The sequence below is a fragment of the Pyricularia grisea genome (assembly GCF_004355905.1).
Source record: "Pyricularia grisea strain NI907 chromosome Unknown Pyricularia_grisea_NI907_Scaffold_2, whole genome shotgun sequence".
NCBI classification, from domain to species: Eukaryota; Fungi; Ascomycota; class Sordariomycetes; order Magnaporthales; family Pyriculariaceae; genus Pyricularia; species Pyricularia grisea.
The window spans coordinates 4,816,575-4,840,698 of NW_022156717.1; the positions used below are offsets into that span (position 1 = coordinate 4,816,575).

The following is a 24,124-nucleotide window of genomic DNA, read 5'->3' on the forward strand; positions in this document are numbered from 1 at the left end:
GGCGCTTGCTGATTATTAGCCAAACTGGGTAACCAACCACGAGGCATATACTACGTCGTAGATTTCAATGAGCTAAGCAAAACAAGGATATTTTTTTTCCTTGCGGCCTGATTGACAGGGAGTGGGCTTGAGACGAGGAGGCAAAAGCCACCCAAGGGGGACAAAAGAAAAGAAAATTACGTGAGGCCATGATCTGGAAGGCCACGGAAAAGCTTCGGTGGAGAAAGGTGTCCACGGCAAATCGCTTAATTTGATCATCCCGCGTTACAGGTTTTTCTAGAATGTCTGTGAACAAGGCAGGGGTTTGATTGAGAGGCGAACTTGGCGGGTACAGGTTCAGAAACAGATTGCTTGTTGATCTACCTTACTTCGTATTATCATCAAACCCAAAACAGGTCAAGGCCAAGTATAGTACCTGACAAGGGCGCAAGCCGACACAATTGTGACGTGCCAGATGTTGAACGGGGTTGTGGGGGGAGGGAGGTTAGGACTGCGAGAAAAAAAAAAAAAAAAAAAAAAAAAAACGTGGCGAGGCTGAAAAGTGGAAAAACGGAGGTGACTGTCAGTCTCGATGATTCAACAATGTCAGTCAAGTTTAAATCGGTCGATCAATCTCGTCTCTATATGCATCAGTCGGGGCGGAAAATACGCGCACCAACCCGACCGTTGCAAAAGAAAATATTACAACGTACGAGGCTAGTCCGTCGGTCCGGTCAGCCTGTCTTCACGAACAGAGTCGAGCCAGGTGGATGCCACGTGGACGACCAGAAGCCCAAAGACTCGATTGCAGTGGAATAGGCAAACACTAAACTATGAAATAAAAGGCGTGGGATAAAATAGCTGACACCATGCTCTGTTCGATATTTATAGTTCAGCTCTTCCGGTTAAATGGATGAACTTGGGCACAACGAAGTTCCAATGGATTAAATTACGCCGCAGTGTCAATCAACCCTTGAACTCACGCCCTACAGCACAGTTAACCTACCGTGGTCCCTTCAAGATCCTGCGAGAATTACTGATAATAATTCATCGATCGATCGGAAGTCGTGACGACGAGATATCAACGCAGTGATGGATGTACGGAGTATATCGTATGTGCAATTACAACGCTTATCTATTATGCAGTCTGTACTTTAGGCTACTTCGTAGGTAAGGTACGTACCTGGGGTAGGTACGTAGATGTACGTAAAACTAAGCAGTAGATTCCCCAATAAAAAATGTCTACAGGGATTCTTCAGTCTAGAACTAGACTAGACTCTAGTACTTTTTTGTTCATTCAAAAGCATGCCCAACATGGATTGAGGATGTTTAGCACGCAACAGGGCTCGGCTCCCTTGACTTGCTGACCAGCCTCCTTTCCATGTGGTAATGATTTTCTTCGGGTTGTCAATGAGACTTTAATTAACCCTTTAACATGATTCATGGGAAGAAATGCAGAATACAGGCACTGTAACGGCAAAAAATACGGTAACGGTAGGCTTGGCTAGCAAGGTAAGGTGTGGTACCCAGTTGAGATGGATGATGGGTCGCTTGTTATCAACCACGTGTTTGCGTCGTGCATTTCGTCCCCTCCCGGATTCCGTGCGGCAGGCCACATTTTTCCCGCCGGCCGCTGAGTCGTTGACTGCTGACCCGCCCCATTGTTGCATTTTACTTGCGACACCAAGGAAGGGAGCAATAAGGATTTACCTAGATGCGTTGCGGATACAAAGGAAGTTCAGATACAACCCGCAATAAAATAAAAATAAAACAGTCAAACATTAATTGTCCACGCGACTCCTTTCCTACCGTCTGTGCAGCATGTTGTGACCGATGGATGAGCGTCGCATTCCTTTACCCCTGGGAATTTCACGCAACCTCATTCATCACTTTCCTATCGGGCCCCGTCATATGTGATGGTGTAATTTCCAGCAATTGAACATGCTTTTGTGTGACAGCACGTGACATATGATACACAGCTTATAACGAGTTGAGGTAGGGTAACATTTACAATAGTAATTGACATAGTACTGAGAGGAGTGAGAACAAAAAAAAAAACCCCCAAATTTGGCTCAGCTCCTCTTGGCATCGACTTTGGTGACGAAACGTTGGGCGTTTGGGCAGCGGGCTGGGTTCCTAGTGCGGTCAGTCAGGGACCAGACCAAACCTGCACCAAATTGTTGTGCAAGCGGTAATTAGATTAGGCAAATACCAATTTAATCGTAGTGCCATTACGGAGGAGCAGTCAATCTGGGAATGCACTTAAATCAAACAAATAGGTAAGTAATTACATGTTTATATCCGGACTTTACCAGCAGCAGCCTGCCTCCTTGTTGTGCTGGGCAGTAGGCCCCCACGTCCATAATGCTACAATAGTAATTGTAACCTTCCTTGTAAGCCCCGCCTCCTATACCCACTGTACGTAGTAAATGGATGTGGTCCTTTTTTTCCTTTTTTTTTTTTTTTTTTTTTTTTTTTTTTTTTTTTTTTTTCCCTCCAACCTCTTTGTGTAATATAGTATGGCGGTGTATCATAGTAAACGGAAGGAAGTGTTTGATTTGATAAATATAAACAAAAGCCTTTTAATTTTGGCCATCGCGGCTAGCAAAAATCAATACAACCGGTCATTTAAACATAATGTTTGAAACCATATTATTTGTCCGAAAAAAACTAAAAGCAAGCCTCTCAAGGTGAAAAAAAAGCCTCAACATGATATTGGGTTTGATGAGGCTAATGTAGTTTCGATGTAACAACGTTTGCACTTATCCTGGCTTGTTCGGGGAAAAGTCAAGCCGGTCAGTGCCTTGTGTGCCTCCCTTCCGACATTGTGCAACCACACCGAACCGCTGTCCAGAACAATCACCCCCTCCAACACGAACGGAGATCAAACCGGTCCTGTGGAGCCACTTGTAAAACGTGTCAAAAAGGTGGAAGGGCGGACCGCTGCGGGAATAACACTGCCGTCTCGCGTGGCAGGCTTGCACTCAACCCATCCGTGCCGCTGCATCCTCTACTACTACGTGCTAAAATGACCCATTAAACGGACCAGGTTTTGCCTAGAATCACCGTCCGCTTTGATGAGTGAGTGACGGAATCCGTTAGGCACGTATTGTTTGGGTTTGTATTTCTCGTCCCGGTATGGTTGATAGCCTTGCATAACACGAGTTTTATTTCTTCTAAAAGCTATCGACATATGATCCAGGTTCGTCCTTTTTTGACTGGTTACCTACATATGTAGTCTTTTATTTATTTCTTCTATGCTCCCCTTTCCCTGTCGCAACCCGTTTATTTCTTATTCCCGACAAATCGGTACAGCCATTATGGCCTGCATGGCGCTGCGGCACAGTAGAACTAGACAAGTAAAACAGCGAACCAAAAGACGTAAAGACAGGATCGCAACGTGGGCGGAAGTGGCCCTGGCGCAAATTGCAAATCCCATCAAACACCAAACCATTTCATGCCAGATATATGATTTTTCATCAAACGGTGGAAGGAACAACGAACCTTTGTTCGCAACGTCAATTATGAACGGATGTATAATAATCAAAATATTATTTGCGTTCCTCTTGCAATTTTGTGGCTAGCATGGGGGTGCGTAGTAAGGACGAATTGCCAGGGCCAACGTTGCTTAACATCTCCTCAATCGGTAGTTGTACCACTGTGATAAGAGTGCACAGCCCGAAGATGACTCTCCTCCCTCGTGGCCATGCCACGCAGAACGAGGGGCTCAAAAGCACAACTTTTTTCTGCCCTTTTTTCTTTTCTCCTCGACCAATAGCGGAACGAATGCCGCTCAGGGGTGGTCCTGGCAATAATAGTTTTCCGCAACATGGGCGTCGCCAAGCCACATTTTGTTTGGCCAGAACGACAACTGAAGAGGAGATGGTGGTGGTTGCCCCACAATTGAATATGCAGCCAGGGGTTCAAAGGCTCATTGAGATGCCAGAGAATCCCTGAAGCCACGCGCTGCTGTGAGACTCTGCCATGCGATACCCACCTGTTCACCTGTTAGTACCCCTCCCAGTCCGCAGTACGAGTCGCTGTACTTTGGAACTCACCTCAGATCTCAGATTTCGAGTGCACTGTGGCGTCTCTGCCGAATTGGAGGTTGATACTACGTAAACAAGATCCATATGGATTGCCCGAATTCATTGCCTAAGAATCCTCTTTTTGTTTTTTGTTTGACTTCCTAAACAAGACTCTATATCGTCCATTTGATATTTGCTACTTAGCGTTAGAGTATAAATACCGTCCATATGCACTTAATCACAGCCGCATGTAAATTTGTAACAGTCCGCCCTTACGTTCGTTCGTTTGCAGTCAAAGAAGCACTTTCTCTTCCCCGCCTTTCTTCTACCTTTACATTTGAAGTACTGTGCGCTAAATATGTGGCTAGAACATGGCATGCACACGACACAAAGAAACGTGACCGACCGATCGTTTACCCGTTTGTACGCCGTCCGTTTATTCAAACCGCATCCGGCAGAAACCCTGGCGTTTTGACGACAGCCGGGCTGGGAGTGAAGACATGTGTCACATCTGAATGCAAATGATCACATCTGGCAATCTCCCTTGTACACTGTCGCAACCAGAAATGTTGACATTCATTTGTCCGACTTTAGAGAGCTACAAGCATACCTGCTGGTTGCTAATAAAGGAATGGGGAGTGACGCTACCAGACGGGCGCTATACCCCTTACTGTATTTGGTACGTATTCCGTATGTGGATAGATAACCACGGATAGATAGAACTGCAAACTCGAGGTTTGATTGGAGAGTAATCCTCAAGAGAACAGTCAACCCGGAAATCACTTTGGTACCTTAGACACTAAAACAGGAGGACCCATTCTCGTGACGAGAGAGGCTCTTGTTTCGGGCGTCAAAGTTGCCTGGTTCAGCTAGCACATGGTTTGAAGTAGGTGGGCTTTTGTTGCTGATTGCTTTCAATCCAAACGTGCCCGACAGGCAATATGCACCAAGCCAATGAATGGGCCCATATCCACGCTTTTGGTTGCGAATTGGGAAACATGCCAAAAAAAAAAAAAAAAAAAAAGAGCGACCGACATGGGCACGTCAAAGTACCGGTACCTCAGCAAGGCCCTGCCCCCTGCAAACGAAAAAGGTGTGATGTGGGCCTAAAATGTGGTCGTATGGGTTGTCACTCCACTGAAGCAGGGGGGCCAGTCCTCCGTAGCTGACCGACATTGGAACCAAACTCTCCGAGCTTTTCTTCCATTCCCTGGACGGGAAGTTAAAGCCGGACTGAGGTGTTCACAGTTCTGGTCCACCTTGCCATTCATTGCCTTTTTGTATTTTATTATTATTATTGTTTTTATTTTTATTTTTCTTCCCCCTCTCTTGTTATTTTATTCTTATTATTATTATTCTTCTCTTATTATTACCTCCAGGGTCATTTTACTCCCACCAGCTCTTCTCCTCTTTGTTCAAGGGCTGTTTCCATCCAATCCAATTTTATTTCCTCCTTTATTTGAGGCAACAGCTCGTTGCTATTGTCCCGCCCGCAGCCCACCTTCCCCAAATTTCACCTCTACCCCCCCCTAAAGCCTTCACGTCTAAGAAAAGACCCTCAGCTTGTTCAGGTGGTAGATGGACGACACCTACCGCCCGGACCAAGTCTTCAAAATAACGTCCACTCAAGGAATAGACCATAATAAACCCACAGCCCCATCCGAGGTCGTCAACGAAAAGTCGCCCGCAGCTCTTTCTTCTGCCCACCTCCACTCAAACCTACCAGCAGCTTCTCTTCCCGACACCACCGCAAAACCAGGCTCCAGAAAGAGCCAACTTCTGCAGCAACACCAGCAGCAAAAGTCGTCGCCAGCGAGTACAAACGCAGCTTCCGACCCAAAGCCGCAGCGGGCCGGTGGCATATTCGCGTATGCCGCCGCGGCCCTCGACAGGACACTCTCGGAATCTCGAAATATACGCTCACGCCCGTCTCTGAACCGATTGTCAGTCTCGGTACTGCCCGAGCCCACGACGACCACAACCTCTCCCCGACAGTCCACCGGCGGCAGCAGCGGTAGCAGTAGCCCCGAGAAGAAGGCTCGAAACCGCGCTTCGGTGTCGAACCTGCGGCTCTCGTCGCTGGGAACCCCACCCTCACAACCTTACAACGATACCGATCCTTCGCAACCAGCCCCAGTCCGCGTGCAGCGGCTATCCAACAAGATGCATCAAACCTCGTCAAGATTACTCCGCATGACGGACGACGACCGTCCATTTACCAAGGTTAGTGATAGTGAAGTGGAAAATAAAATAAAGAGTAAAAATAAAGCACATACATACTGCCCTCCGCCGTTGCGTCCAATTGGGCGCTATCGGTAGACTGCAGAAACCAAGAGCGAACGGTGCACCAGCCGTGCCGATCCCTATGACTCGTGCAGGCGGCCGACTCTGATTGCGCTTTTGCATCCTCCGGACTTGGCGGCGGCGTGGTCGTAGATGTCGTCCTATACCTGCCAAAACTTGTTTGCTGACAATGCTACCCTCCTACAACCACTGCAGGACTTCAAAGATTTGTTCGCTACGTTGATTGTTAGCATGCTACCCCTGACACCGCATCGAGTCCGCCTCACCAAGATCGATCACACGTTTTTGTCCGAGGATGCTATCAATAACCTCGGCTCGCTCAAGTTCTCTCAGTCAAATCGTATGCCCGACCCCAAAGATGTTGCGAGAATAGTCACCACCACAACAACCACCACGTTCTCCATGGCCAAGGAAATGGCAAGGTCAATGCTTCAACGCTTTCTCGAGGCCCGCCTCATCGAGTCGGCAGACGGCAAATATCAGCAGGTTTACACGATGAGGGGAACCGTCTGGCAATTAACGCCCAAAGGCATCTCCATCTTGGACTCTTTTGCTTCGCGTAACGGCATTCAAGACAGGCAAATACCGGAAATTGTCGGCTCATCCCTAGCCCAGCTCGTAACTCTGGAGCGGGATCCGGCAACGGACAAGCTGGTCAAGGATTTTCATACGATCGAAGTTATCTTTGGCCGCTTCATTGGCATACACGGGCCCAATGTCAAGTCCAGCGTCAGCTCTGCAGACTCGGACTCATTAAGTGACTATCGTGACGGGTTGACCGGAGTCAAGATGGCACCAGAGCGCAAGGTCAACGGCAAGGTTCACAAGGATACTTTTACCGGAAAGGCAGCTTCTGAGTGGCTTATGGATTGCTGCACGACGGTTGATCGCAGGGAGGCCGTTGAGATCGCGTCGTTGTTCGTCGAGTACGAGCTGATTGAGGCATTGCAGCAAGACCGCTCACATATTCAGCAGTTTCCCGGATGCCAAATTTTCCAGCCAACAAAGCATGCTATTTACCACATGACAAGTAAAGGCAAGGACATGATTAACGGCTCAGTCCCGAGGGGTCGGGCGTCCGAAGGCGATGCCACACACTCGGCAACTCACCGCCACGGCGTCGCCCGCGACTCGAATACGCAGCGCATGGACAAGATCCTGAACGACGCGGCGCTACGTCTGCTGTTCCGCGAGAACCTGCGCGAGACGCATTGCGAGGAGAATCTTTCCTTTTACTTGGATGTTGAGGAGTTTGTGAGGCTCTGCCGCTCAGCTGTTCGCCAAGCCCAGCTCGCCCAGAGCTCGTCGGCGAACTCGGCGGAGGCTAAGAAGCAAGCGCTGGACGGAGTCAAAGAGGTCATGGCACAGGCGTACGGTATATACAACGCGTTCCTCGCCCCGGGATCGCCATGCGAGCTCAATATTGATCATCAATTACGGAATAATCTTGCTACACGCATGACGAAGGCTGTTGGTCAAGACTCGGCAATGGTTGAGACATTGCAGGAGGTTATGGCCCTTTTTGAGGATGCACAAAATGCCGTATTCAAGCTGATGGCTAGCGTAAGTATCTGACTGTGTGATTTGTTTTGACGAGAATTGGTATGATGATGGGGATGCTGACCCGTTCGTTACGCTCTACAGGATTCCGTGCCCAAGTTCCTTCGCAGCCGCAGGTACGAGCATCTACTCAAGAACTATGACTTTGATTCAGTGTCTCTCGAATCTTCACCGCGGGTACCTGAACGCAGTCAAAGCCGCTCGCAACGGTTATGAACTTAATCCAGACATTTCGATCTCCAATTGAACGTGCCGCCTGTCAGGCGACATGACATATCATTCGTCGGATCAAGAGCGATAGGCTCGTCTCGCCAAGTTTTCTCGCACTTAATTGCACAAAACTTCAATCACATATATCGGATACCCAGGTGCAGAAAAACGCAGATGAAGTAATGGATGCCCCCTGGGCCAATGCGCCTCGCCTTGCACGGCTGTAGGCTCATGGCTTTGGTGTCCATCGCCTTAGTGGAGCAGGCCAGGCCCTTAATTTGAGTTGATCGACACCAATACTTGCACGATTGTTGAACTACCCTTGATGCTTATGTTTTCGCCTTGTCTCTCTCCCTATGTCCTTTTTTTATCTTATTTTTTTAACATGCTCAAACGGGGACATTTTTTTCTGGAAACTGCGGCGTTATCAAAAGAGGGGGGTCTTTCTGAGTATCTGGTTCGAATATCTTGTTTATTTTACTATGGGTATCTTTTCTTTTCTTTTTTTTTTTGTCACGTCTTTATTTTCAGCATAGAGAAGACATCGCAGGCGGCCAACTGACATGAACCCGGTGTTTTTTTTTATTCCCTTTGTGGCGCAATATGGATTCCCCGGGCAAAGATCCCCCTGGTTTTTGAAAGAAAAAAATGGGGGGCATACACAGACTTCGTTTTTTCTTCCATTTTATTTTTTGAACTCCTTTTTTTTTTTCTCGTCTCTTTTTTTTTATTTATTTTTTTACTGTTTTACTCGAGATGATGTGATGAGACGGATGGGAGGATTAACCTTGGAATGCTCGACATGGCCCATCCATACACAAGCCAAGGTTATTACGCAGAGTGGTCACGAAGGATGATAGTGTTCCAGGGGTGTTCCAGGAAGATCTCTCCATTATTCTTCTGGTTGGATATCCGGCGATGCTAATGTGGCGAATATATCAGCCCTGAAGACGAAAGTACGGCGAGGGAGCTCACCTCATTCCTGGGGATGAGCGACTGCAGGATAAGGATGTATATACGACAAATTACAAAATGACTGCTACGCAAGTAACGGCATGCAAACTTCTCTACTTGCAGTGTGTTGGCAATATTACTGTTGGTGCAGCGGTGGGCGAGACTGGATCGAAAAGATGTAGAAGTGCACGTGGTGCCGGTGCTAGGAATGTGGTGATTTCCATGTACTTGGTGAGTCTCCTGGGGCACCGATCATGGAATGGAGCGAGGCTAGGGTTGACTGAACGCCTTTCCATTCTTTCTCAGATGTTGGATTGTCTGGGAGATTTTATTTTGATGCCTCTGGGTGATTCTTCTCCGTTTGTTTTGTTTCGGTGGTAGCATTGTTGGATTCACCCGCTGATCTAGGCTTTGGCTCCCAATCAGCGAACGATGGTTGGATTGTTGGTCCAGATGAGGTTTGATTGTTGACATGACACGAAATTACCATGACGTTTACGTCTCTCATCTCTTTGCCTGATCTGAAAACACCTTGGAGACGGATATAAAAGAAGATGATGGTGTCTATCAGGGCCATCACTCTATGTTTCTCCTTCTCTCCTTCAGCCAACAGCGTCGACATCTCGCCACCGGTCCAGCACCCAGCACACCATCCCGCTCCTTTTTTACTTCTAACTTCAAGTCATTCGTTCATCAGACTTTAAACACCAACTATAGGCCTTGTAATTGGAATATCAAGCGTTGTAACTCATTTGACCTTTTCAACGCTTCTATTCAGCCTCCAAGCAAAGAAAAAAAAAACCCTGATCCCGAAAATAATCATTCATTTTCATTCACACCAAGTCAGCTAGAAGCTTGACCTTTGGACAGTAAGAACAAAGACGAACGGAACGAGAGAGAGAGAGAGAGAGAGCAAGGGTCAAAAGATCCCAACGATATACAACAGGTTCATCACCATGCACTTCATCGTATCCTTGGCCCTTTTCACCACGGCTGCCTTCGCCCAGACTGGCATCGTGGGTGGTGCTAGGAACCTCACGACCGTCACGCAGGTCGTCGACGAGATCGTCACTTACTGCCCGGCCCCGACGGTGATTACTATCAACGATGAGTGCTATACCGTCACCGAGCCCACCACTCTGACCATTACCAACTGCCCTTGCACCATTACAACTGTGAGTTTTTTTTCCCCCCCATGGTATATGGTTTCTTTCGTCTGTTTTGAACTGTGATTCTAACCTCCTCTCGAAAAAAAAAAAATAACAGACCGTCCCTGCTGGTCCTACCCACCCCGTCGTTCCCGTACCTGACGCAACTGGCGGCTACGTCCACCCCCCGACGCCCGAGTACACCCACACCGCCGCCGCCGGCCTCAACGCCGAGGCCGGTCGTAGCATCTTTGGCCTGGCCGTCGCTGCTGTTGGTCTGGCTGCTATTGTCCTGTAATGTCGGTGGAAGGGAGGACTGGAAATTTGGAGCCCCCCCCTTTTTTTTCTTCTTCTTCTTTTTTTTTCTCTTTTGGGTGCAACTGGACAAGAAAGGCAGTTTGTTTGGGTTGTTTCGTGTCATTCCTTTTTATAGAGCTGTGGATGGATGCTTCGCTGATGGATTGGTCGAGTCCTTTTTTTCTTTTTTTCTTTCTTCCCTGGGGTGCACCTTTTGGATACTGCGTCTCGTCTCTTTTCTTTTTCTCTGGTCTTGTTTCTTTTTGAGGCTTTTTATTATACCAATGATTGACGTCGACAAGATCAAGTAACGTCTATTATTTCCCATCATGTTCACTGTGTAGGTTTTCTGTTTTCCTTCCAAAAGGGTGCTATGAATATTGATGACGATTTCGCGACTCATAGTGAACCCAATTGCAGAGTATAGTGGCCCTCTTCGTTTGGTTGAAATAGAGCACTGAGAGCATTTGGGTTGTGTCGTGGAAATTGGAAGCGAGGAATGTCAAGGACTGGTTGCACGTCATCGTAAGCTAAACAATGAGATCAATAACTTGATATTTTACTAACAATATACTACACCTGAAAATACGAATCCAAGCCCGCGAATAGGCTATACCCGCTATACAAAAAGTAGAAAGTGTGTTCATGCTACTTCATTTGAACCAACTTCGTAAAGCATCATATACTGTATACATAGCCCGGAAACGCGTCCCAACTTTCCATTTGGCTCAAGCCATCAAATGTCAACCAGCCGGCCGATGACTACTAATATAGCCATAAAACCAATTATTTCAAAGAACATAACATTTCATCGCAAATCATGCCGCCACGAGGACCCAAAGTTGATATTAGGCGACGACCCAGGACGCAAGGCAGCAGGGACCTCGGCGGCCGCCGGTGCCATCGGTGTTGCCCTCCTGAAGCCCGGCCTAAGGGGCGCCGGGTGCAGACCGTACGTGCCCATGCCGGCAGCGGCAGCAATGACAGAAGCAGGTGGGGATGGCAAAGACGACATGTCGCTGCAGGTCTCGTCATCCTCCGAGTAGGGGCTCATCTCCGGGTACGCTGCAGACTGAGGTATCGCTGGCGTGCCAGAAGAAGCAGCAGCAGCAGCCGCGGGAACCGACGACAGTTCCGCCATGGCTGGTATTTTTTGAACGCACAGAGGGTTCGGGTAGAGGGAGGCGCGGTCGACGCACTCGCCGCCATCGCCAAGGTAGTCCTCCTCGCTGTCGATGCTGGAGTTGGTCGACGACGGCGAGGGAGGGATTAGCGACGCCAGGTGGGTCGCCGCCGCCGCCCGGGCTGTCGTCTTCGATTGGCCCGGGTTGTAGGGCGTGTATAGCCTCTCCCTCACCAAGTCGAGGGACTGGCGCTGAGGTGTGCCGGCGGGTAGGTTCTGTGGAGCGGGTGGCCGCGGCGGCACGAGGAACGACGGCGGCGGCGGCGGCGGCATCTCTTGCCGTGATTCTTGGTACGCGGGCTGGCGTGGGGAAAAGTGCGGCTTGGATGGGAGGGGTGCCGTTGTCCAACAGTTGGAGGATGGTGGCGGCATGGCGGAAAAGCGCCGCGGCTGTTGGGAAGCCGGGGTGTTGGAGGGTCGGAATTCAGAGCCAAAGGAAAACGACGCCGGCAACTCGATGACGTCGGGAATCATCTTCTTCAAGTCGCCGTCGCTCGAGCTGTGGCCATGTGCCCGCCAGTCGCCGCCCTGTTCTCCTCGAGTATTCCGTTCCAGGCCCGTGCCGTCGATGGGAGGAGCATGCTCCGGGGCGCTCCGCACCTGGCTATAGTCGCTGAACCGAGCAGCGCTCTTGTTCCCCCGCAGAGCGGCCGAGCCAGGCGTGGAGGCGGCGGCGGTGGTGGCGTCCAGGTCAGCTGAAGCCTGGGCTTTGGCGGCAACCTGCTCGACCAAGGTTTGGTGGGCCTTCTTGGTTGTTTTCTTGATGAAGCCGGCCATGAGGATGTTGCAGCGCAGTTCGACATCCTCTCGTATGTACAACCCCGTCGTTGGGGCGTCTAGGCCCAGCTCAACCTTCTCAGGAGGTTCGCCGGGCAGGGTCCCGTTGAGGGTCCATCTGCTTCGGATCTCGACGCCCAGAGGCGCCCAGCAATGCGTTTGTAGTCCGTTGGGGAGGTCGTTGAAGACGGCCGTGTATGAAATGTCCCCCGTCGCCAAGCCGCCTGGAAGGTATGATATTTTGTCTGTTAATGAATACCAGTTCAAATGTTTCTCTTCCGGCGCCGCGCCGGCAGGTGGCGGGATGGGATGTCTCTCTTTGACTAGCGGGTTCAAGTCGATCATGCCCAAATGATCATGGAGAAAGTCCAAAACCACCTGCCGAGAAATGTTTGGCGGGAGGGGACTAATTTCCGTATATACCGTTCGTTTGGACATGTCTGCTTACAGACACCTATGTTGAGCTATCTGTCGGTAATCAAAGAAACCAAAGCGATAAATTAATGTGATTCGAGGTATTACCGTTGTGTAGGTATATACAAACGGCGAGAAGACTAACTAACAGTCAGCTCGGATTAAAAATGCAAGCTCGAAAAAAAAAAAAGAAAAAGACCAACATGTAAGTAGACAAAATAGAACATGCGGCCACTATCTTCTTTGTAGACCTCAAGTCACAGCAAAGCCAAAAAAAAATCGTTCGACCTTAGCTCCAACAAAACGAACCCCAACTAGGGAAAGCGGTATGACGACGCTTGTACCGGCATGCAAGAGCCGGGTTCGGGAGGTAATCCATCCATCACACAGCCCAAAATAAAAGAGGATCTCTTAGCAAAAGGAACCGGGAAGGATTGGATTTGCGCTGGATCCTCCCCATCACAAGGTTGGTTGACAAACCGGAAGGGGGAGGAGGGAGAGGGTGGCAGTGCAGAAGAAGCAGGCACAATAAAGACATATGGAACCCAAATCGGCACCAAGCCTCCGCTAGCAAACAACCCGCGGAACTATAATTTGTTATTGGGCAAGTTTGACGTGGTATTGTGCTGTACTTTAGGTAATGTGCACTGACTGCACTGCAGCTGCACTGCACGCCTGCGTGGAATGGAATGCCCAACAGCTGGCTGGAGTTTCTAAAAAAAGGCACTAACTCCACTGAGGGGGTCCGCAAAACCCCTGCCCCAAGGCTGTACCTAACCTACTGTAGAGTAGTACATACTTAGCCACGCGATTGCTGTGCATCGGCTCTGCGGCTGTCCACCTACGTACAACCCTTGGCTTTTGATTTGGCGACTTGCGACCTGTAAGCTAGTCGTGATTGGCTAACTTTGCGGTTTGAGCTGTAGCTAAGCGCAGCACAGGTGTGACACCGCACAAGTGTTTCCTCTCCAGCTCCCTGCCGGCCACTCCGCACCAAAACGGGCAATCTTGCTTCGCCCTTGTTGATTGATGATGACACGACATGTACACACACACAGGCAGTGAGGGTGCCGGCTTCTCCTAAAAAGAGGGGTTTTTTTTTGGGAGGGCAAAAAAAAAAAAAAAGGTCAAGCTCCCTCGCCCCGATTCCTTCGTAGGGCAGGCCTGGTCTTAGGGCAGGGTCTTGCGAGCCAAGCTTCTGACCGCATGCATGACCCTAGCGAATTTATCTTCAAGCCAGCATGAAAATTCGATTAGCCCAACGATTAAAATCCATTTCATATTTCCCTGCACCACCTGGCGAGGATACTGCTGGGCTTGAGAGCGATCGGTATCTCCTCGAGCGCCACATCAACCTTCCACATCTTGGCCTCGAGACCCATGTTTCCCGTACTTGCTCTGCCGGCCCCCGAGGCCGGCGTCAAAAGCCCCACCGAGATGAGATGCTCCCATGCCGTGCCGGCCACGCCTCTACCCCAAGTCCTTGCCCCTCCGCCGAGCGCCAGCACTCCAGACGTCGCGGACATTACACGCTGCCGTCCCATGAGGGATGTGTACTCATCGTACGCCATGGCGAAGTTGACCGTGTCGGTATGCGCCACGATGTCCAGCCGTGCAGCCGCGATCAGGAGTGCCAGATCCAGGTCAGAAAGCGACTCAAGGAGGACGAGTTTAGACTCTGGTGCCTCGAGGGCCAGTCCAGCCTCGGCTGCTGAAGGCATCGTCAACCAAGGCTGCGAAGCCGAAATCTGTGACAATGGAATTATGCATGAATTGTAGAATGCCGTAACCGACTTGCTGCTGTAGTAGTGAAATTCGAGATGGTCGCGGAAACCCGGTTCCTCACGGAGCGTCTTACGCGAGAATGTCAGCCTGCCTTCGCGTCTGCATTATCTAAACAGTAGTGGGGATCCGTGACATGAACCTAGTTTCTTACCTCTATTTGCTTGTTCCACCAATCGTTGAAAGCTTTGCGACCAGCTGAAGGACCGCTCAGCCCTGCAAGCATCACTTCATCAGGCTCAACCAAGAGTCCCTGCTTGCAGATATCCCAATAAGCACCGAGCGTCTTGGGCAGCGACAAGTAAACATAGCGGTGGCTGAATCTGCTTTTGACGCGCTTTTCCAGAGTCTCCACCACGTCTACCTTGCTTGTGAGTCCAATGACGGCGATGGGTGCCTTGCGAGCTTGTGCGATATCGAAAAGGTTGTATAGCAGCGTCTGCCTGGCGTGAGTTGCGAAAAGATCGAACTCATCCATGACAAAAACAACCGATTTGGACGTCACTCCCGAGTCCGCTCCTGCGATTTCCGAAGGATGAGACAGAACGGCGAGAAGAGAAGCGAGCGTGTCGGCGTAGTTGTTTGTCTGCGGCAATGTCAGAGTCAAAGGATATGCTTTATTGACCACCGAACCCGACCTCGGGGGGGAACAAACCTTGTTGATGAGCCCATCCTCAACCTCCATCTCCTTCCCTAGCTGCCGCCATATTTCTTTGAGCGCAATTTTATCATCCGTGTGGATGAAACCATTCAGCCTCACAACATGGAAATCGTCCTTGTGCTCCGCGGCAATCTCGGAAATAACATTATCAATAAGCTGTTCCGCCAAGTTAGTACAAGTTACTTGCCTCAAAAAGCCATCAGATCTGAATTTGGGGTAAATATCGTGACATACCGCAGTCTTTCCGCATCCTCGCGCCCCAATGACGAGCATGGAATTGCCTTCTCCGGCCACCACAGTCTGCTCCACAAGTCGTAACGCTTTATCATACGCCTCCTCCTGCCCACGAAGCTTTATCTGTCTCTTTCCCGTACACCGGTCAAGTAACAAACGCTGTATAGCACATATATGTTCCTCGAAATTTGCTATGTCCGGAACTGGATATCTTTTGGCGGTAATGCTTATTGCTTCCTTTGATCCGTTTGTCTGAGTTGCTTGGGTTGTAGTCGTCGTCCCTGAGGATTCATCAGAGCAATCCCGACACAACCAATCGCCCTTGGGAATAACAGGAACATTATAACAGTCCTGATGGTATCCCTTGTCGCAGTTGTCGCAAAATAGTATCTCGTTTGGTGGCTCGGAATGAGGTAAGGAGCAGATCACGCATACTTCCTCGTCTGTGACAGTGTCATCATCATTATCCGCATCATCCTTGGCCCCGACTACTTGAGCCTTGACTTCCGGCTTATTGCCTGTTTTAATGCTCTGACCTAGACTAGCTGCCCCGCGCCCATTGGTTTGAGACGCACTCTGTATCGACTTCCCAGGCAGATCGTCAAAGTGAACCTCTTCAGTCCGACCACGGTTCTCTTTCACCTCACCATCAAAGGCCACACTTTTGGGTGCACGCTTCTCGCCCCTCTTTGAGGGCGTCAAAATACCCCTCAGCTTGGGTGTATTGCTAGAGGCAACTGGAACCTGTCTGCTCTTGACGCCAGGACGTCTCCTAACCACAGACTCGTCCATAGTGTCAGACGTGTCTTCTGCTTGAAGCTTGGAGCGAGCCGCCTTTGAGGATGACGATAAGAGCTTGGCGGCAACCGAGTTCTTCCGCAATGGTGCTTTGGTTTCCTTGGTCCGAGTCACCTCCAGGCTCGCCCCACCCGCCGTCGAACTCATCTCCTCATCAGAGTCGGGAAAGTCGTAGATGCTACTACTGACCACCTTGGCAGATTGGGCCGGAAGCTTGGCACTTCCGGCGACCTTCTTCCTGCCAGACGGAGTCCCCGGCTGATCGTCGTCCTCCGAGTCGGGAACTTCTACAGATCCTGCGGCAGCTATCGCCGGCTTCTTCAGACCTGCGCCCAGAGCGTTGACAACCCGACGCGCGGACGAGCGGTGAGCTTTGCCTAGAGCTCCCGAAATCGCGGAGCTGACGGCATCCAACGCGTTGGGCGTTGAGGGCGACGGTGGAGCAGCGACATTCAGGCGTCGTCGCTTGATGGATGTTGCCAGGGGCGATTCGTTGTTCTCAGGCTCCTGGCGTGCCCGCTTTGCCCGTTTGGGCGTTGCGTTGGAGGCCATGGCTCCTTGTTTTGTTGTGAGTTTATTGTGGCAAGTGGAGTAATAGCTATCAGTGTGGTGCAAAGTTGGGATTTTGAAGATGCAAGTGACAGCCGACTAAGGTAAGTGGTAGTCAAGTCGAGACTGACGGCAACACCCGATTGAGATGACCTAAAAATGAAAAAAAAGAAACCGCAAAAGCCAACGGAAATTAAAAAAAAAAAAAAGCTACATTAATTTCCATGCAATGCTCATTTTTTGCCAATTGACCGGAAAAAGACGTGTGGTGTTTTTGTTGTCGATGCCGCGTTTCCATTGCGACAAGGTAACCAGGACTTTACCAGTGACGCGAAATAGGATCGATGTCACGTGTAACGCCTCCCAGGAGCGGCCCACCCCTGCACCCCAGGCTCCTCCAGGCAAGCACTTCAGGGTAGGTTAGTTTCTCCATATGTACCTAGTTGACTTTGTCTACTGATAGGTACCTAGGTAAGGTACTTATGCTTCATATTCATGTTTGTGGGATCTGGAGTTTCAGTCCAGTTATTTTGTTCAAGCCTGTCGATATATTAGGCACCCAGTCTACCTTACCTAACTGTAATCCGCTACATCTTTATATCTCAGAAAACCCCTCCAACAAACGCCCAGATTGTCCCTCCCGTATGCGACTTATAATCCGCTCCGAAAGCAGGTTCTATATATTCCTGCACCTGCACCGAGTAAAACGCAAGGAAAATAATATTGTCAGATCCCAAACCAAAGCTTGAAACGCTCATACGTGTAGAAAGCCACTGCAGCCATGGGTACCACTTTGACGTAGCCAATCGTCAGCCCGACAAAGAACCCACGTACACCCTTTTCCTTCATAATCAAGCCCGCCGTCTCGGCGATGCGCAGCCTACGTCCGTCTCCTACGGCACCTCCAACCTGCATGCGCCGTCGTATGACTTCCAACGGGTACGAAACAGACTGCGACACGAGGCCTGCGATTCCACCCGACAGAAGCTCCGCCCAGTACCTGAGCGGCGCCGGCTTGCCCGGCGTGGCGTTTTCCGGTTGTGGTAACGTAGTCCACTTGGCCAGGAACGGCCGCCTCAGGATGTCGCCGCACGTGTCGTGCGTCAGGAACGACATGCCTGCGTAGGGAAGCATGCCCAGCATAGTCGGGGAAAACCCTCTATAAAAGTTGGCCAATCCAGATCTCGGCACCGCCGCTTCCAGTACTGATTGCGTCGATGCAGCCGCTTGACCTCCTGTGGATGCAGCCAGGTTGGAGGCCAGTGGCTTCGGCGCAACTGGTTGTTCGTGGTATATCTTTTTGCATATTTCGACGAGTGACGAGCGGCCCTCGCGCTTTGTCTCAAACGCCAAGCGCACCCGCACCACCTCGAGAGGGTATGTGAAAAACACTGATGTAATACCGGCCAGCGATCCGCTAACCAGTCGGCGGAGCGGGGTCTCGTGGTTGTGGTCCGGGATTATAGCCGATCGGATCTGCTCATAGGCGAGAAACTTGATGGCGGCATACGGAAACACTCGCATCAATGTGGCCGAGTGGCCGCGGAAGAGACCTTGCGCGCCCTCCTGGCCATGTATGACCCTCAAGGACTCGGCAACTCCGGCCCATGAACCTGAATATTTCGCGAACTGGGGGTTGCTCGACTGGAAGAGGATCTTGACGCGATCGAGGGGGGCGACGACCGTTTTTGCCTGTTCCCATCTTGAAAGTCAGCCTTCAGTTCATTTGTTATGTATAAAGTGCTATAAAATAGTATACCATGGCCTTTTCTGCAGACACATGGATACTACTAGCATGCAAAAAAGAGTAGGGCAGGACTGATGATTACGCACCGCACACCCGGCCAGCCCACCAGCGACCCCGGATCGCCACGCATATTCAAAGCTTTGCTTGTCGACAATGCGCTTCTGGGGCGCAAGCGGTTGCGCGATCACCTCGGCATAGTCGATATCCTTTGGTGGTTGGTCTTGATGTGAGATACCTGGCATTGAGGCATGGCTTGCATGCGCAGGCGGCATTCCGCCCCGCGACCCGTTGGATCCGTCGATCCGATGTAGCAGATATGAGAAAAAAGAAGGGACGGGCGGGCGCGCAAAAGGTTTGTTCTCTTGAGGGGTGCTACCTTGGCGACTACGACGGTTATGAAAACATTCCGAGGTAGGGGTTTAATTTGTGAACGAGCAATAAGAGTGTTGCTTCTTTTGTGTTGTGTGCCGTCAGGATGAAAAAAAAAGTTGTTTTGTACGTTAGTCCAAGCGCCTGTGTTCTAGGTCTAGAATAAGTTCTTGTTCTCTAGCAACGGCGCCAGTAATGCGGGAGATGAACGTCATTCTTAGGGGGTGTTCCCCCGATGCCGAGCGGTGTGCCCGCGCCTTTACCCTTGAAATTCCCCCAGACTCCCCAAACCATCAGCAGCCGTCGCCAGCCGAGGACTTACCGAAGTAAGAGATAGATCCACTTCATTCCAGCATTCAGCCAACCAGGATGCTTCTTTTTGACAAGAATCGCCCCGCCATACCTACACTAAGCCCCTAAAACTTCGGCGAAAACGGCCAAGTTCTCATGTCTCGAGGACAATCCACTCCCCGAAAATGGGTTTAGGTCACATGGGCGTCATAAAATGACAACAGCAACATTGTTCGAAAGCACCGACGGGACGGTGGTTCTGTTGGACCTGCCAAGGTCTATCGAGGAGGCTCAATACCTCGCGGCCGCCACGTTGCCCCAAGGTCCGAGTCTGGCCACAAAATCTTGTCCTGATGGAACTTCACGGACGAGACGGCTTATCTCCAGCCCACCCCCGGAGACTCCCTTTGTAAATCCGGAACCTAAGAACGACCCCTCGCCACTCCCAGCTGCCGCCCAGGTAGCTCAGCTGATGATTCAGGCTTCTGTGACTCGAGCATTGGAGGAGCTCACGACGAACTATTCAGGACCATACTTGTTGCCGCGGCAGTTGTCGCGCCAATGCATGATCGCAAATGGTGGCAAAACTCTGGATGATTTTAAATCACCTCATAGTTGTGACCTTGAGAGCTGCTCAACCACTACAGAAGCATGCTCTTCCATTCAGGACGATGACCCCGAAGGGAGATACTACTTCCCTCCCGAGTCCCGTCATGTCCTCGGTACGATTCAGGAAACCAAAGCGCTGCTCTTACGGGACGCTCCAAATTTTGACGTGATAGTCTTGGATCCTCCATGGCCAAACCGGTCTGCCAAACGCAAGAAGGATGGCTACAAGGTGGCTGCCACAACCGATGAGATCCGCGACCTTTTGTCTGACGTGCCGATCCCATCTTTGCTCGCTCGAGATGGGCTGGTCGCCATCTGGGTGACTAACAAGCCGGCGTTTTTAGAAATGCTGACCTCGTCCAGGGACGGCATACTGAGCGAGTGGGGATTAGAGTTGGTAGGGGAGTGGTCGTGGCTTAAAATCACCACCTCGGCACAACCGATACTGCCCATTGATTCTGCTTATCGTAAGCCGTGGGAGCCATTGCTGATTGCGCAGCGGAAGGGTTCTAAGAGGGTGTTCCCGTCATGCTGGCGCAGGCGCGTGATACTATCTGTGCCGGATACACACTCTCGCAAGCCTAACATTCGCAACTTGATGAGCACTATGTTGCCGCCGCGGCCTCGTGGGCTTGAGGTCTTTGCAAGAAATCTCACGGCCGGTTGGTGGGCTTGGGGAGACGATGTACTGCATTTCCAAGAGCGTAGCAATTGGGTCACGGCAGAGAGTGAACGTCCCCTTACAGGTTCCCAAAGCGAGTAATTGTGAAAAGTTCGATCGATCCACAGCTGGTTCGCATGTACCAGTATATGTTAAGATTCTGTACACGAGATATGTATCCGAAAATTCACACACCATGCCCTCCCTAGTCCATGGTAGAAAGAGAGATAATCGTACAGTTTCAAGCCGCAGAGCTTGTCAAGGATTTTAGTTATACATGGCATAATATGGCCGGTTCCTTCTATTGTTCCTTTTCCTTCTCATGCTTCTCACGCGCATTCTCCCACCCAATCTCAACCTCTTGCCATCTCTCGTCGAGCTTCACTTGGTTGTCCCAATCGACTCCACCCTTCCGCAGCGCCTGCGCCTGCTGAGCTTGCAGAATCCTCGACGTAGTAACCGGCATCCGGAGCGGGCTGACACCGGGTTTAGTTTGCAAGGCTTTGGTATATTCTTGGATCCTGTCACTCTCGGCCTGCTTCACATTCAAGTTTTCAATCTCCCAAGGTGACAGGTCCTCCGGCTTGGAGGGGGGCATGAACGGCTTGACCAGCTCAACTATCATGAACTTTTTCGACTGGGGCCGCATCTTCTTGACCATATGGGGTTTGTCGTTCGTCAAACGGTCCTCCCGAATTTTGATCGGAGATTGCTGGATGAAAGACCTCACCGAGCGGACTTCGACATTGTAGCAGTGGTAGAGATAGTCCCTCAGGTCGAGCTTGTTGAATGTCATAGGAACCTGAAATCTTGCAAAGTTCGGGTCTCTCTGGGATGGCAAGTATGTGACAAGTGCAGTCGGGCTACGCAACGCGAGATTAGGTTTTCGTCAGTCGCCCGAATAGCATCGAATCAGAGCAAATGCGCTATAGATACTCACAGGAACACCTGCTTGCCGCCTACCCTGAAGGTAGGCCCGGCCTGAGAGGCCATCTTGGCTGCTGCCGTCGCCATTCTGCGACGAGATCTGGTGTATGGGTTGAGCTTTGATGGTGCAGCTGGGACGAGGGTTGAGAAATAACCCAGACACCCAAGGTTGGTAGGAGAATCACTGGCGCGAAGGTTTGGACCGGGGCGGCGTGTTCACAAGCGCCGCAACAAGATTTTTGAAGATAGCTTCTTTCGTCCCAGCCGTCACGAACGAATGTTCACTCAGTTCGCATTCGGCCCACATAAAATTCGGATGCTTCGAAGCTTTAGGTACCTTAACTGGGGGGGGGGACGTGCAGCATCAATTCCAATTAGCGAACTAAAAGTGGGTAATCCGTCTTAGTCTGAATCCGTATGCTGTCACGTGTTAGCATTGAATAATTCCCGCTCCCTGAGTTTTTGCTTTGACTTATTATGGCACGAAAGAAGAGGCTAAGCTATCTCACACCTCAGAGAAGTTGCGCCCCTATTATAGTATTGATCATATAGGCAACGTGTTTTAACACGCCAGTTCTCGTCACTTGGGGAGTACGCGAGTTGCTCAGATCCTTACGTTATAAATTCATCACATTGAACTACGAGGGGACCGAGGTTTGAATTCAATCTTTTTTTTTCTTCTTTATTCTTTGCGTCTCTCGGGGAAATGTCCTTCAGGTCCACTAACAGTCCTTGGCAAAAACCTTATAAGCTATCATGGCCAGTCCAGCCGTCTTCTTCGGCAACAGGGCCATTTTTCACACCCCTCGAGACTGCCTAGACATCCAGACCGTCAATGACAAGTCCCTTTGTCCAGGTCCACTGCATCACCCTGGCAGCTTCGTCGGCGGCCTCGTCTGACACCAATGCGCTGATGAGATACAAGGCCCCATCAACGCCAGCACTGACTCCCCCGCACGTAATTACACGAAGGCCACCGAGGCGCATTGCTGCACGCCGTGTGATAGACTCTCTACGCGAGTTGGCACTCTTGAATGACATGCTTCCTTTGCTGAGCAGTTGCAATCAGGGAATATTAGCCATCGTATCATGTTTTCTAGCCTCGAGCCAGGTTTCAGTGAGCATGTAACATACCGGGCATTGGAAGGGCGACGGCCGTCGGACTTGCTGTGGACATATGGGTTCTCGTCCTCGTCGCCAATGTCGAAACGGAGGTTGTTGACGACATAACGTGCGTCCTCAATAACGTCGGTGCGCTCGGCCACGTTCCTCACAGCAGCGTGACTGCAAAGGTTCTCAAAGGCCGTCATATAGTCTGGGTGGGTAGTAGCCGACAGACCAGCGAGAATGCCCTGCTGGGCGAGGAAGAGAGAACCGGTGCAGACCGACATGATGGTGCGTTCCCGGGTGGGATCCTCCTTTTGGATCTCAGAAAACTTGGTGATGAGGTCAAGTGGCTCTGCCTTGGCCTTGATTATGGCATCTGAATTCCCGCCGACGATGACGAGGATGTCGAAGTCTGAGAGGCGCTCGTGAGCCTCTTTCCATGAGATCTGCGAGCCGATAATGACGCCTTGGGAGGATAGAACCTTAGGCTCTGCCGCAGCGATGGTGATCTCAAAGGCCTGCGAGTCTATAGACAGGTGCGGGGTCCTTGTAAGCTTCACAAGCTCCAATGGTGCCTCAAACGAGACCTAGGCATTGATCTGGCTCAGTCGATGAGGAAGGTACCTACTGGGATCATTCTTGTCATGAAGTGCGCACTTGAGTGTCTCAAGGGGACCAGCCATGTCCATGAGGTCGAACTTGTCATGAAGGGCGAAGAGCACGTCGACAGGCTCCTCGCCCGCCACTGCAGAAGTCTTGTGTGCCATGATGGGTGGTGATGTAGTTTTGAATCTGAAGACTGGTAGGTGTTTGGTGCAGTGCAGTTGAGTTCCCAGGGATGATGATCTGGGAAGTAGTGAGGAATGATGGAGTTTGTGAAATGCGTGTGTTTGGCGTTATGGTCTGTTTATTGAGGAGAAGCTTGGTTTGGAGATGGAAGGAACGGGGAATTGGAACAAATCTGCGGCAGAAGAGAGGGATCGAACAGCTTTTTAAGAATCGACGGGAGCTACCTGGAGCAGCTCGGATAATCAGCCTACTTTGCCTGCCTTGGGCAAGTACGGTACCTAACAAAGACGCTCCGTTGTGCATAGCGCATTTCTCTGTACCTATGGCTGCCCTTCCCAGTACCTGCCTTATTACTTACCCCACATCTCAGCTGGTAGTATGACCACATCAAGCTCTGACGCCAGGTCCCTGGGCGGGGATGGATCTACAACGACATCGGACACGTCTTTCAAACTCAATGCTAGCTGCCCGCACTTCTTTTCTCACCAATGAGAATTGGCTTTGCAACTTGTCATCGGAGCTCTAGGGGTGGCTTGAGCTGTTGTGGGACGGCTCGTACAAAAGATGAAAAGCCCCAAAAGTGCCTCAATCAACCATCAAACATCTTGCCATAAATCACCCCATCGTCACAGCTTCACGCATATCCCTGCATCCATCGAACAGAGCTCTCAGTCTCCTGATCATATCGTACCTAGTGCCAGTGGGTCGAGGCGATGTGGCGGGTCGCTGCACGGGAGGAGCATTGA

The 24,124-nt window shown here is 50.7% G+C and overlaps 9 protein-coding genes across 9 annotated transcripts; 3 read left to right on the forward strand and 6 right to left on the reverse strand.

The window, feature by feature from the left end:
• Positions 1–3,271: 3,271 nt before the first annotated feature.
• Positions 3,272–3,806, reverse strand: PgNI_04007 (uncharacterized protein; the record flags this gene model as incomplete). Its single annotated transcript, XM_031124059.1, has 2 exons — positions 3,272–3,463; positions 3,639–3,806. Coding segments are annotated over 2 exons (360 nt in total), but the record flags the coding sequence as incomplete, so codon positions are not given.
• Positions 3,807–5,093: 1,287 nt separating this feature from the next.
• Positions 5,094–8,833, forward strand: PgNI_04008 (uncharacterized protein). Its single transcript, XM_031124060.1, has 3 exons — positions 5,094–6,230; positions 6,507–7,874; positions 7,956–8,833. Exons 1-3 carry the CDS (start codon positions 5,586–5,588, stop codon positions 8,085–8,087), a joined length of 2,145 nt encoding a protein of 714 aa, XP_030984584.1. The 5' UTR covers positions 5,094–5,585; the 3' UTR covers positions 8,088–8,833.
• Positions 8,834–9,991: 1,158 nt separating this feature from the next.
• Positions 9,992–10,481, forward strand: PgNI_04009 (uncharacterized protein; the record flags this gene model as incomplete). The annotated part of the gene is made up of 2 exons (XM_031124061.1): positions 9,992–10,210; positions 10,302–10,481. The coding sequence occupies 2 exons, from the start codon at positions 9,992–9,994 to the stop codon at positions 10,479–10,481; spliced, it is 399 nt and encodes a 132-aa protein (XP_030984583.1).
• Positions 10,482–11,288: 807 nt separating this feature from the next.
• PgNI_04010 (uncharacterized protein) lies at positions 11,289–12,878 on the reverse strand (the record flags this gene model as incomplete). Its single annotated transcript, XM_031124062.1, has 1 exon — positions 11,289–12,878. One exon carries the CDS (start codon positions 12,876–12,878, stop codon positions 11,289–11,291), a length of 1,590 nt encoding a protein of 529 aa, XP_030983373.1.
• Positions 12,879–13,681: 803 nt separating this feature from the next.
• Positions 13,682–16,881, reverse strand: PgNI_04011 (uncharacterized protein; the record flags this gene model as incomplete). Its single annotated transcript, XM_031124063.1, has 4 exons — positions 13,682–14,707; positions 14,791–15,222; positions 15,292–15,453; positions 15,532–16,881. 4 exons carry the CDS (start codon positions 16,879–16,881, stop codon positions 14,132–14,134), a joined length of 2,520 nt encoding a protein of 839 aa, XP_030983374.1. The 3' UTR covers positions 13,682–14,131.
• Positions 16,882–17,403: 522 nt separating this feature from the next.
• Positions 17,404–19,185, reverse strand: PgNI_04012 (uncharacterized protein). The gene is made up of 2 exons (XM_031124064.1): positions 18,712–19,185; positions 17,404–18,570 (listed from the first exon to the last, which is right to left on the reverse strand). The coding sequence occupies exons 1-2, from the start codon at positions 18,895–18,897 to the stop codon at positions 17,605–17,607; spliced, it is 1,152 nt and encodes a 383-aa protein (XP_030983375.1). The 5' UTR covers positions 18,898–19,185; the 3' UTR covers positions 17,404–17,604.
• Positions 19,186–19,465: 280 nt separating this feature from the next.
• On the reverse strand, positions 19,466–21,753 carry PgNI_04013 (uncharacterized protein). Its single transcript, XM_031124065.1, has 2 exons — positions 21,496–21,753; positions 19,466–21,418 (listed from the first exon to the last, which is right to left on the reverse strand). The coding sequence occupies exons 1-2, from the start codon at positions 21,567–21,569 to the stop codon at positions 20,857–20,859; spliced, it is 636 nt and encodes a 211-aa protein (XP_030983376.1). The 5' UTR covers positions 21,570–21,753; the 3' UTR covers positions 19,466–20,856.
• On the forward strand, positions 19,500–20,657 carry PgNI_04014 (uncharacterized protein; the record flags this gene model as incomplete). The annotated part of the gene is made up of 1 exon (XM_031124066.1): positions 19,500–20,657. The coding sequence occupies one exon, from the start codon at positions 19,500–19,502 to the stop codon at positions 20,655–20,657; it is 1,158 nt and encodes a 385-aa protein (XP_030983369.1).
• A 274-nt stretch (positions 21,754–22,027) lies between the features above and the next one.
• Positions 22,028–23,626, reverse strand: PgNI_04015 (uncharacterized protein). Its single transcript, XM_031124067.1, has 3 exons — positions 23,218–23,626; positions 22,617–23,115; positions 22,028–22,533 (listed from the first exon to the last, which is right to left on the reverse strand). The coding sequence occupies exons 1-3, from the start codon at positions 23,354–23,356 to the stop codon at positions 22,299–22,301; spliced, it is 873 nt and encodes a 290-aa protein (XP_030983370.1). The 5' UTR covers positions 23,357–23,626; the 3' UTR covers positions 22,028–22,298.
• Between the last annotated feature and the right edge of the window lie 498 nt (positions 23,627–24,124).